Source organism: Ammodytes marinus (assembly GCF_949987685.1).
Source record: "Ammodytes marinus genome assembly, chromosome: 8".
NCBI lineage: Eukaryota > Metazoa > Chordata > Actinopteri > Uranoscopiformes > Ammodytidae > Ammodytes > Ammodytes marinus.
Genome location: NC_137212.1, coordinates 16,339,587 through 16,351,876, shown reverse-complemented (window position 1 = coordinate 16,351,876; position 12,290 = coordinate 16,339,587). Strand labels below are relative to the sequence as shown.

Below are 12,290 nucleotides of genomic sequence, written 5' to 3'. Positions count from 1 at the left end.
GTAATATATTTTGTGCATTTTGTGTCTTTATTTGTCTAAATGAATAAGTCCCATTTAAACTGCAGTTTCTTGTTCATTCTTAAAGAAGCCATGTTTCAACAAGGGTGTCGTTTATTTAATTATCCAAATCTCATAAGTAAACAGTGCCAGTGAGTATATTGTCAGTAAGCTACTCTATTCACATACACCGAAACCATATGTGGATAAACGCATACATTACAAAAGTCAACGTAAAATAATCCTTTCAGGAAAACTGTTTAATGAAAACTACAGAATTGGAACAAACTTGTTTGCAAAAAAAAGGCAACAGAGTAAAAACGGGTGAAGAACCTTTTTGACATTTAGTTAAATGAAAAAAGAGAAGACAAAAAACTCACCAAAGTACAATTGTACAATCCAAATGACTAAATGTCAACGTCTAGTGCACATGCTGACAGTGAAAAAGCTTTTAAGCGACAAATTGAACCGTAACGGCAACAGAACGGGAAATGAATGAAAGAGACCGAGCTGAAGGGAAAGCTAAAACAAAACGACGAACATAGAAAGACAAATCAGTAGAACGGGGGTGACAAAAAGGAATACAAATAAATTGCACAGAATACCTGAAGACATGTATCACTAAACATCACTGAGCAAGCGACAAGCTTAGCCTATCGCCCATTCACCGGTCATGAAAAGCAGGAACAGGGTTATAGACCAGGATTTGAAAAAATACCTTTTAACCGGAAGAACGGAAGAAACACAAGACTTGCATAGAAAGACCTTTTAAAATCCCCCCCTGCATAGACAATGAACACTGCAGCAGTTTATCAAGTAGTATCTGATGAAGAGGATAGAGTCGAGATATAACAAAACCTAGTGAAGTCGAGGCACAGTGTTGCTGAAGGGGAGCTCTGCTGAAATGTGAAGGTATTCTGTAAAATGATTATTTATCTGAAAGCATCCATGAAGATTGATTTAACTGTAGCCCTCAAGGAAAGACACTGACTTTTTCAAAAAGCATTACCTGAGAAGACATCATTAAGGACAATCGTATTTCTTTGCTATCTTTTACCATGTTCGACTTTTAATAGGCATGGAGTAATGTTAACTTTATTATTGAACTGTTTCATTTTGTCCTTGATTATGAGAGGTAATGACTCCAAAATGTAGCTCAATGTTGACTTTTACAGAATACTATAGAGTCTAATTTCAGCAGAATTCCCCTTTTAAAATATGCACCCAAAAGTGCATCATTGAGTGACAGACAGTGTCACTGGGTGCCAGGGTCACTAAACTGGAATTAGATGTTAGTGACACTTATACAAGACAAACACATTGCAGAATTACGTTGTTTGAGATGTGTCAGATAAAACCATATACTGTATAATGTTGACATTCAAGAGGCTGTAAATTCACAAATATTTGACAAACAAGTACATAATATCTACGTTGAATCTGTCCGTCTGAGTTTGAGGTTATAGTGACGAAACAGCAAGGGCAAGCTCTGCGTTCATTGTGAGTTTGAGTCGTTCCGAGTATTAAAGCTGAACAGGAGGTTTTGGTTGCAGTGAGCACCATGAAGTTATACATTCAGCACTCCAACGAATCTGTTAGTATAAGAATGCACATCTTAAAGGAGATGCAGCTCACTGTCTGGTAGGTTTGAGTAGATTAGGTCAGATGAGTATATTATTTTAGATGTAAAAACTGTTCAGATTAACTGACCTGTAAATAAAAAAGAACAAGAAAAAGTGGCAACAGGTGAAGCAAACCATTAATTTTAACTTTAGGGGGCATAGTCTGAATCTGTCAGAGTTATAAAGGATCCAAACTGGACCGGCTGCTTCTGAGAGTTCAAACTCTTGCCTACTATGCAAATATTGTGCAATAATTGAAATAAGTTCACTGCAGGATTGTGGACTTCTATATAACTTGCATGTACACCAACAATTTGATAGCCACCTTAAAATAAGCACAGCTTTGCTTAAATGAGGCATCAGTTATATGCAATGCCCCCCCTGTTAATAGACTTGTGGCCACTTCAAGGATTTACAGATTCAGCTGCACTGAAGTTGAACTTAAGATAACACATTCAATTGCTTAGCTGGTGAATAAAAAGTCCACTTATGACTGCATACAGAGCAAATTATGAACTAATTTAAGTTGTGCTGGGAAAGAAAAATACTTGAGATCTTAGCCAGTCTACCTTGGAAAGTTCCTAATTAAAAAAGGAAACTTGCACATCCTCTCTAGGTAAAACTGGGGCAGGTTTGAGACATTATTCAGGTGATGCTGACTAAGTTGTTCCTGGACTTCCTGGTGTTCTCCTTCAGTCTGAAACATGCATCCAGTATGTGGGTTATTTCTCTTAGTGTAACCAATATATTTGAATTATTGTCTGTCCTTTCTATTTCCTGGATAAGAAAAAACATTATTTTTTCAACGTAGAATGCAAAGCCACCAGCAGTGCAGTCATTTTCTGGTTTGCTGTTGCAGTGTCAGGGTTGGCAGTGAAGCACTCTCATTTCAATATACATTTATAAAATGTACCACTTTTGAAAATGCTGGAACAGTAGCTGAAGGCATATAGAAGGAACAATGAGATTCGATATGTGACATTATTTTGTCGAAGTGGCAATTGTACACATCTCCCTGTACAGGCTATCAAGAAAATGTATTTTCTGAAACATCAACACTGAGATACACATTAAAAGCAGAACGTCACACGAAAAGCACAAAAAGCACATTGCTTTCCCTTTTTGACCAGTGTTTATGGTTGCTCCTGAATGACATCACAGTAAGGCGAGCAGCTGGTCTGAGAGGTTATTTCCATTGATTCCGCTGTTGCTGTTATTGAGGTCGTCTGCCAGTCCACAGGGGTGAATGACTACGGTTCATTTAAAAGGTTGCATGGTGGAGGCGAGCGGGTGAAGGAATTTTGTTTAACTGCTAGACAGTCGATGGTAAAAGTAGATGTAGCCCAAGTCTTTTGGAGGCCTTTCTGACAAACAAACTTTGTGGTCGTTGTAGATCACCCACCTACCAGAAGAAAGAACATAAGTGGAAAAATACACATTGCCTTACAGAATGCTTTCAATTGTCACTTCTTTCAAAGCGGACTGCTGTGAGGACAGGGGTGAATTGGACAATTAATCTTTTTCATTCAGTCTAAAAATGTTGTTCCTGCCATTTCAAATAATTTATTTTCAGAATTCTAGTTGCAAAATATTAACAATAAAACCAATATGAATTGATTTTTTTATTTTTCATTTTAGAAAATCTAGTTCCTGAAATGATTGACATAAAAGTAAAAAAACAAAACACATTACGATCAGAAAACTTTTTTTTTGTGAGTCACAGGAAGTCCCTCATTGTCATCAACAATAATCTGTCCGTTGTGTGCCACAATGGACTAAATTAATATAAAGCATTGAATAGGCACGCAGCTCACCTTCCCTCCTTTTTGATGTGACAAACGTAATGTCCAGACATTGTGGATGCGCCCATGTGACTGATGAAAGCAAAGAGCTCATAACCTAAAAAAGGGACATCAAGATATCAGAACTGCTAAATGTCAAACCATCAGTTACACAACCCGTTTCAATTAACATCCTCAGTAGAAAGACATTTAAATAAATTGAGCATATGTGCTGACCAGAAGATTAAATGGCTGCTGACAATTCCCTCAAGTTATAGGTCTGGCATAGCATAATCAAAAAGATAAAACATACAGAAATAAATTGCTCAATATTAGTTTTAAAATAATTTTTAAAGATGTTGTTCTCTCTGTACGAACCCACTGTTTACTATAGTGAACAGAAAACAGGGTCCTCTTGTGGCAAGGACAGTCCAGGGTACGCTTCGGCCAATAATAGTGAAGAGCGTTAAGTTGAGGAGTGGAGTTTTCCTCCACAACTTTGCATGGTTGTCGTTACAGTTCAATTATGTTCACTGTACATTTTTTGTTATGTTTTCAGTGGCTAGCAGCACCAGACTACGCTGCAGACAGTAATTGGAGCTGATGGTAAACTGTGAGACTGTGAGAGTTTATAACACCCCGGTGAAATCAGGATGCAGAAAACGCCCTTGTTACTCTGACCCTATTTTCATTAAGTAAAGCAGGGATTTGCCTTGTAAAACAAAATACAAATATATTTATTTATATATATTTTATTGTATTTTTTTTTCTCCAATCATTGCTTAGTATAGATGATAAATAAAGTCACTCACGTCCGGGTCCGTCTTTGACCCGGGGGCCCGACGAGTCTCTGTCCGGAGACAGTGTGGAGTCGCTGTGAGAGTTGGCGTTAGAGAAAGCATTGTCATTGGGCTCTGTTGTGTCAGCCATATCTGAAAGGGCATCACTCTCCTCCTCCTCTGGGTGCGTGAATATCCAGTCCAGAGCTCGTTCTAGGTTATTGTTCTGAAAGAACCATTTCAAAGGTCACTACAGATTTTCACTGAGGTTCCAACCCAAAATGCCTTTAATAAACCAGTAATTGATGAAAAAGTTAACGATTTTTGACACTTTATTAACAGGAAATATAACTGCAAAATGAAGACATAACGCCAACAGATACAAAGCAATGACAATCAAGGCGCTGGATAATACATTTTCATATTCTATCATGTTATATTCTATTCGCTGTTGTATCTTTAGGTAGCTCCTCAGAATAAGCAAGCATGTATCCGTGAGGTGGTAAACATCCATCTAGGCCAAGGTCCCCCTCAGGATATCTGTTTTTAATCCAAAATAGAGGTGTGATTGTTCGCAAATGTCTGTCTAGATTGGCGGTTGAGGAAGCTTTTTCTGTCAGGTCACTGAGTTTGAGAATAAAAAAAATAAAAAAGATCCTCCTCCTAATCTTGGGCCAATTCTTAAACAGCAGCGAGAGCTCTTTCCACTTCACACCTTCATCCACCTCCCAATGTTTGTTTTTTCTTAACAGCATGATGGATCACACAGTTAGGGATGATGACAAACTGCCTGGTATCTGTTCCATGTCTCAATAAAAGTCTGCTGGGCTATGTTTTGCTGAGGGGGCAGTTTGAAATATGAAAAATGAAACATGAAATGTGAGAATCAGGGGCCGTTTCGAAAGAAAAGAGCTGATACATTTTTAACCACCGTATTACCTTTCATTCAAAATGAAAAATCAATACAGCACATTTATTATCACTTTATTTATGACATGTGAGGATTAAATGGCCCAACATGTCACAGAGGCAGATCTTGTTCCTGAACCTCAAAGGCTGCATTAGAAGCCGCGTCCATATGCTGCTAGGACTATCTGTAAACACCATGAAGGCCAGACATCTTTAATCACTCTGACATGTTGGGCATATTAAATTTGCAGCTTGGAAAGCAAACAAGTAGGCCAGACAGAGCTTTGTATGCCTTATCTCACCCCCTCTTTGCCCTCTTTCAAACACCACCTGACTTCATGCCAACCTTCCTGCTTTGCCATGAGGGGGTGACACTTTAATGACGCTTTGAGCATTACAGTCATTGCTGTGATGTTCTTGTACTGCACTACCCAGACCACTCAAACATTGTGGGTGGTTCTTTGTTCTCAGACTTTCTCTTGACTTTACTTTTTTTTAATCCAATGAAACTTTTTATTATCTCTGTGAGCCACAGATTTAAGAATGAGCGTCATCCACATAAGTCTGACTTTCTGGAATTGCTGCTCTTTCCCTTCTGTCATAATCCAAATGCTCTGGTCATTCAAAACAATTCACCGTTATCGCAAACCCAATATCGCAATCATGAACAGCGTGGGCAGGAGACTGACCGTTGCTTTGAGCGCCTGGATGCTGTGAGCGCGGGGGAAGCCCATGGAAATGAGGATGGAGATGCTCTCCTCAGGGGGCGAGTTATCCAGTGGGGTGGCACCCATGGGACTGTCACTGAAGGAGGGACCAGGATCTATCATGGAGGGCAGAGCGAGAGGTTCTGCAAAGTCTGGGAAAAGAGAGAGAGAAAAAATAATAATGAAACGTGTAGCTCTCAATTTAATTTTAACCAAATCAATGAACATAATACACCTCTCCCAAAATGTGTCACTACCATAAATTGAAAAACACCATAATAAAAATAATCATATTGAACTGTTAAGATTAAATTTACACAAGTGCATTTTTCTAGAAAAAATATGGCCTATCCACTTTAGTACTGGCCAAACCAAAATACAGTTTCTGCCTTCCCCATTTTCCCATTTGGTATTGTATAAATCTGGGGAACATTGAGCCGTCGAAGCCCTGCAAAATGTCTCAATTTCTGTCTTTTCACCAGCACCTTGTGTTTATGCTGTCTTTTCCTCTATGCCTTTTCTAACCTTCTTTTGCTTCCTCTTGGATAATTTGCTGACAGAATTTCTGACCGCTGATATAACTGCACTTCGGAAAAACTGTTGAAAAGCATCCTCAACGAAGACTACAACTAAGTACAAAGTTCTATTTCTAAGTGAACTACAATGCCTTTTGCACTTTTAACGGATTTAATGAAGGTGAAGTGAACAAGGACATTCCTACTGTGATAACTCTACTGACCATAAACACAGCCTTCATTTCTGTCCTTGCCATAAATGAAAATGCGCACCACTTATCTCCCTCTCCCAGGCTCCATCACAGCCTTCTTTGTCTTGCGTCCTTTTAATTACCCAAAAAGCTGTTGTTTTTATCAGACAGGGAGACAGGTGTCTTAAAGGCACTGGAACTTATCATCGCATGTACACAAGTTGGGTTAAATGATTGTAAAATGATTGCTATTATTAAAATTCTAAGATCAAATTTGAAAGATTGCCTTATTTTTTATTTATTTTTACCAAATCAATTTAAATTGAATAATGACATAATGATTAAGTGTAATTAAGTGGCCTTGCTTGCTTTGTAAATTTGCCTTTTATAAAAACAAGGAGCAAATGCAGCACTCTAGGGTTCACCTCAGTCAAAAGAAATGTTACATGGAAGTTCATTGAAAAAATTATTTGGTGAAAAGTTTTTTGATGCTAATGGTAACAGAAAGAAACCAAACAAATGTGGATGAGGCAGGAGAAGGGTATGTAACCTCTGGACGGACTTTTTTACTAATTTAATTGAATGTGAATGCAGCCAATTTTGCAGATGCATTAGGGCCCATTTAAAAACTAACAGGCTCCAATTTTCCCTCCACTAGATGGTAAATGGTAAATGGACTTGACTTATATAGCGCCTTCTAGCCGATTTTCTCAGCCCCAAAGCGCTTTACATATCTTACCACATTCACCCATTCATACACACACTCATACACCGATGGCAGTAGCTGCCATGCAAGGCGCTCTCTGAACCATCGGGAGCAATTTGGGGTTCAGTGTCTTGCTCAGGGACACTTCGACATGTGGCGGGGAGACGGGGGATCGAACCTCCGACCCTGCACTCCAGAGGCGATCTCCCTACCCACTTCGCCACTGCCGCCCACTGTAGAGACACTTTTAAAGCCAACCATGGAAATGAAAGTGACACAAGTCAATGCCTCAAGGGAATGTCTCTGCTGCTGAGAAGCTCTACAAGAGACAAAGTTTCGGTTGATGACCTCTCACATAGACATACAGAGATATACATCCACAGTACACAAAGGGATGTAATGTGTTACATTTGCAAACTCAGATTGTCAGGCATTTTTTGGCAGATTTGCTTAAACAACGTCTTCGGTAGGAAAATAAATAGCATGACACAGTCTTCACATGTGAGCTGAAAAATATCATGTGAATGCTTGAGTTGCCCTGTGAAACAGCCTCTCCATTTGTAAATGCCAATACCTCATGAAGTCTGTAGACTGGAGAACTTTAAGTTCAGCTGCTGCTCTATTATCTATTATCTGTCACCAGTATTTTTATTTTTTGGGTTTTTACAGTTACCTCTTTAACCCTCAACACTCCTTAACACTCCTCCTTTGGCGTTTTTAGAAATGTATCAAATTGTTTGACTTCTTTGAGGGCAGCCAGGGAGGCACCCTATATAATTATACAACATAAAAAGGCATCAACCCCTTAGTCACACTCAGTGGTTGAGAGAAATGATGCAGCATCTTCAATTAGAGAAACTGAGGTATCTGCAAAGTGCCCCCCTGACAAATGTGGAAAAAAACATGGCAGACCTTTGTGAATCACGCCTTTTTGTTGTTTTCATTATATTTTGGCATTTTCAAACAGAAAAGAAGGAAAAGACAAGAGTCTGAGACAAGGTCTATGGTGTAAGGATGTAGCCACATGCCGGTCTTCCTGTTCAAGTAAAACTATGACTTTGCTGACTCCCATGTGCTGATCTACTTTAAAATGATAAAGACCCTGATGTGAGAAGAAGAAAAATGCGTGTCTGTCAAACTTAATACTTAAATGCAGTAACATAGCCTTACCAGGCTCCTCCATGTGGGCTATGATCCAGTTGAAGGCCATCTCGGGGCCCATGTTGCCTGTGTAGTACACTGCCTTCCTACAGGCCTCCAGAGGAAAGCCCATCTCTGCCAGCTGCATTACTGCTGCCTCGTCTATTTCCGGAGCTGGGGACAAAAAACCGACATCAATAACTAAAAACCCAGCAGCTGCTGATTCAACACAACTGGTAACCTTCCAGTTTTATCAACCAAACAATATTTTTTGGGAGCTCTTTCTTTGGGCCTCATTAAACAAAGAAGAGTTCAGCCTTAGGGAAGTTTCTTTATCGGGGAATGATTTGTCAAGTAGATTAAGTAGTGTGGCTATTATAAGCGGAGCCACATGAAAAGATAAGTTTGTTTGGAGGTAGAGAGAAGCTGCAGCTCAAGCATACATGGTCAGAGGTTAAGCTCCACAGTATTCATCCCTTTTGCTTGGTTCATCAAATACATGGCTATAACTTATAAAGATGGTACGTGTTCATATTTATAAACATTTAAGTAAGTAATTGGCTAAATAAATGAAATACTCACAGTCTGCGGAGCTCATGGAGTTATCTGAAAGAGGAAAATAAACTTATTTCAGGTGATGGCACAAAAATCACCAGTTTTGTCTGTTTTACCTATGTTTGTATGCGGGTTGTGTACTTTCATTTATACAAGTGTTTAATCATTTACAGATGACATGGCCCGGGCATGGTACAGATGCTAATGAGATGACACGCGCACACGCACGGATACACAACGTGAGCTGGATGACGTCCTTAGAAGCAGTGCTGCAGCAGCAGGACCAGGATGTTCCATGTGTGGCCAAAAAAGCGCAAGAGAGGCAGCAGTATTGTTCTCTGTGTTGTTGCTCTCCATTGTTATTCTACTAAGAGGCCAAGAGGCAAAATAAAATTAGCAACTGAAACGAATCAATAACTATATGGTTTTAGCAGATTGTTTGTGTGCTTTAGAACAATGGAAAAATAACAGAAAAACGTCTTCCATTATCTTAATGGTCAGGGTTCATTGAATGAATTGATGATACACAGACCAATGAGAACTAATATGATTCAAGCAGCACACAGGAAAACGCATTAGTGCAGTGCTGTGTAATCAATGACAAGCACTGAAGTCGTTTGGAGACATAAGGTTGACCAATGATTTGTCACTGCTGATGCCAAATGGAGGTAATGGGCCAGTGGTTAATTTGCAAGCGACAAAACTCATCATATAAATGTGAAATAAATACATAAATCAGGAACAGTACTGAAAACAGCACATCACCCCCTCTGACCTCTTTCCATTTCACAGTTTAAACCGCAAGATAAACACTCTGGCACTCATCATAACGTCTGTCTATAGAACGAGAAGCTCTGCCATAAGTGCAAAAAGGAGAAAAGTGCAAAGTAGAGCTATAAATGACTCTGCCATCTCAAACTTACTACATCCAAAAAACATTTACTCATATTTTCATGCATCGGTTTTGCTGTGGCCCTCCAAGATAGCAGCACAGCTTACTGCTGTGAGGCATAGATATGCAAAGCTCTAGTTTCAGCTCAAAGAAAGTACGCTTCAATGTGCAAGACTGTGAAGAGTCCCAAATGCATTTCTTTCAAATGAAGGCATACTCAGACAAACCTGTTCAAAAGCAGCTTTCTGAATGAGTATGTGACGCACCTTCATGGGTCAGTCAATGTTTGAAGCCCAGAAAAGGCTGCTTTAAGAAGTTACTATGACTTGGACCACGTTATGAGTCTGGACTTTGAGAGTGACAGGACCAGATGTGCTAACCACCTGCTAAAATATTAAGAAGGAAACTGATAACTTGATGTATCTGAAATTTACAAACAATGTAATGAAAGCAGGAATTACAATCACAGAGGAGACAGAGGCAAAGAGTGAAACAAAAAGGAGGGAGGTTTTAGTGTAGGTATTCAAGAAGAAGGGCAGACGAAAAGGCTGTAGCACACTGTATGTAATACTGGAAAAATCACTAAACTAACAGTCTGGTGCAGTCTATGTATCAACAATGTTTTAAGCAACAACAAGACTGCTTGTGCTCCAAAACTTACTTGCTAGCCTCTAGTGGGTTATTCCCACAGCCCATGGTAGTGTATTACAAAAGGATCTTATAAAATCATTGTAACTTATTAGGTTTAGCCACACTGTGAACACAACAGTTTGTATTAACTGAATGAGCATGTATTTCCCGTGGGATTCCATTCAATATTCCCCTAAGATAAAACTTGGACGGCTATGAGAAGAACATCAAATTAGAGACGATTTCACGGATAATTTGTCATTCACAAAAATACCCAGGTCAGGTTGCAGCCTTGGAACAACACACATCTGATATACAATGTTTCATAATTGAGAAGTGTTTCTAATAGTATGTACACTTCATGTATATAGTAAGATGGAACAAATATGTTTGGCTATTAGGGTGAAAAGTATATTAATAAACAGGCGCTCAGGGAAAACAATGCCCTCTAAATTTAAGGATTAAGATTGTGAACTTGAAGATGAAGAGCCAACATGTTCACAGTAGTAAAGAGTGCCATTTAGAGTGCATTTACATTCACAAATAAATGCAAATTATCCTGTACGCCACTGTTAGTGAGTAAGGGGGCTTGTGACCATGTGGTCCTTCTGATTGAATTCTCGGTGAGATAAATGGATGACTGCCTGATCTGAAAACAGTAGAATACATCTGAAACAGAATCCTATGTTGGTGCCAATGTGTGTTCCCAAGTCTTCATTGATAATGACTAAAGATTAAAATGTCAGATAAAAGGGGCAACATCCCCTTGACACTATTTTACTATTGTATTACTTTTGAGATATCTGTCAATGCATACATTACATATAGACATTTACACACAGGTTAAACCACTTTTGCAGTATAAGTGACCTACCTTCAGCTAGCACGATGGGAGGCATGAGGTCCGGAAGCTCCTCTTCACCTGCCTGCAGTCCCGTTGCCCTCATCCGGCTTAGGTCCAGAAAGTCTGGAACGTCTATGGCCAAGTCTGTATAGGAATAGCCAAATATTACAAAATAACTGAGAAATGCATTGACAACTGTTGTTCCGGGAACATCTTAGGGTTGCAATGATTTTATCACATAGACTTACAAAGAAGTTTCACAAATACACTGAGGGCCACATCCACTAAAGGGTTGCACCGCTTTTACTGCTGCTAAAGAGGTGCAAATGAGAGGAAATAGCGCCCTATCCACAGAGCACGTGGAAAGGGGGAAATGCGCGCAGCCGCAGACTGCACTGAAACTGCCCTGCCGAGCAGACAGGGGGCCATTTGAATGTGTTTACATGAGGGAATATTCAAAATCCAGCTCAGAATTGCTCCCTTCCTATGCAAATAAGCCTCGTTGCAAATAGCACCTTATCCTCAAAGGCAAGCGCTTATTGCAACAGGCCGTTTTAGTAGAGCAGTTACTGAATGAATGAAACTCGTGTACTAAAGTCACACAATCTTTCTATACTAGTACTACGCTTCTCTTTGTCTCCCTCTCTCTCTCTCTCTCTCTCTCTCTCTCTCTTCATCACTTGTGAGCTTTAAATTATTTTGAATTGATATTGATTTATATTATGGGGGGAAATCTACAGGAAGTGGATTGTGTACAAAAAACAGTTATAATGGAGCTCAGGTTTATTCAATAAGGGCTGCTTTATTAAAAACAATGTCACCGTATAAAGCTGTGATCTGTGTTTAACAGCCCACCTGTGTGGATGTGAAGCAGATTATAGAACATTCATCACCATCAAATCCTAGCCAATCGTCTTGGCACCAAGCTGCCTGAAACAGTCCTGCCTAGGAAGAGACCAGTTACTGCCTGCTGCGTATCTTCACTGTGCCCGCGCAACACAATTTTTCTTCATAGTGCAATT

At 39.5% G+C, this 12,290-nt stretch overlaps 1 protein-coding gene across 1 annotated transcript in view; it reads right to left on the bottom strand.

Annotated features, from left to right (window-relative positions):
- Positions 1–307: 307 nt before the first annotated feature.
- The window catches only part of usp13 (ubiquitin specific peptidase 13), a 32,589-nt gene continuing 20,606 nt past the window's right edge, over positions 308–12,290 (bottom strand). The window contains exons 15-21 of the mRNA XM_080032240.1: positions 11,299–11,412; positions 8,930–8,953; positions 8,378–8,521; positions 5,778–5,947; positions 4,213–4,405; positions 3,434–3,518; positions 308–3,021 (exon numbers count right to left, since the gene is read on the bottom strand). Coding sequence (XP_079888366.1) covers positions 2,925–3,021; positions 3,434–3,518; positions 4,213–4,405; positions 5,778–5,947; positions 8,378–8,521; positions 8,930–8,953; positions 11,299–11,412 — 827 coding nt within the window. The 3' untranslated portion in view covers positions 308–2,924. The remainder of the gene's footprint in view (positions 3,022–3,433; positions 3,519–4,212; positions 4,406–5,777; positions 5,948–8,377; positions 8,522–8,929; positions 8,954–11,298; positions 11,413–12,290) is intronic.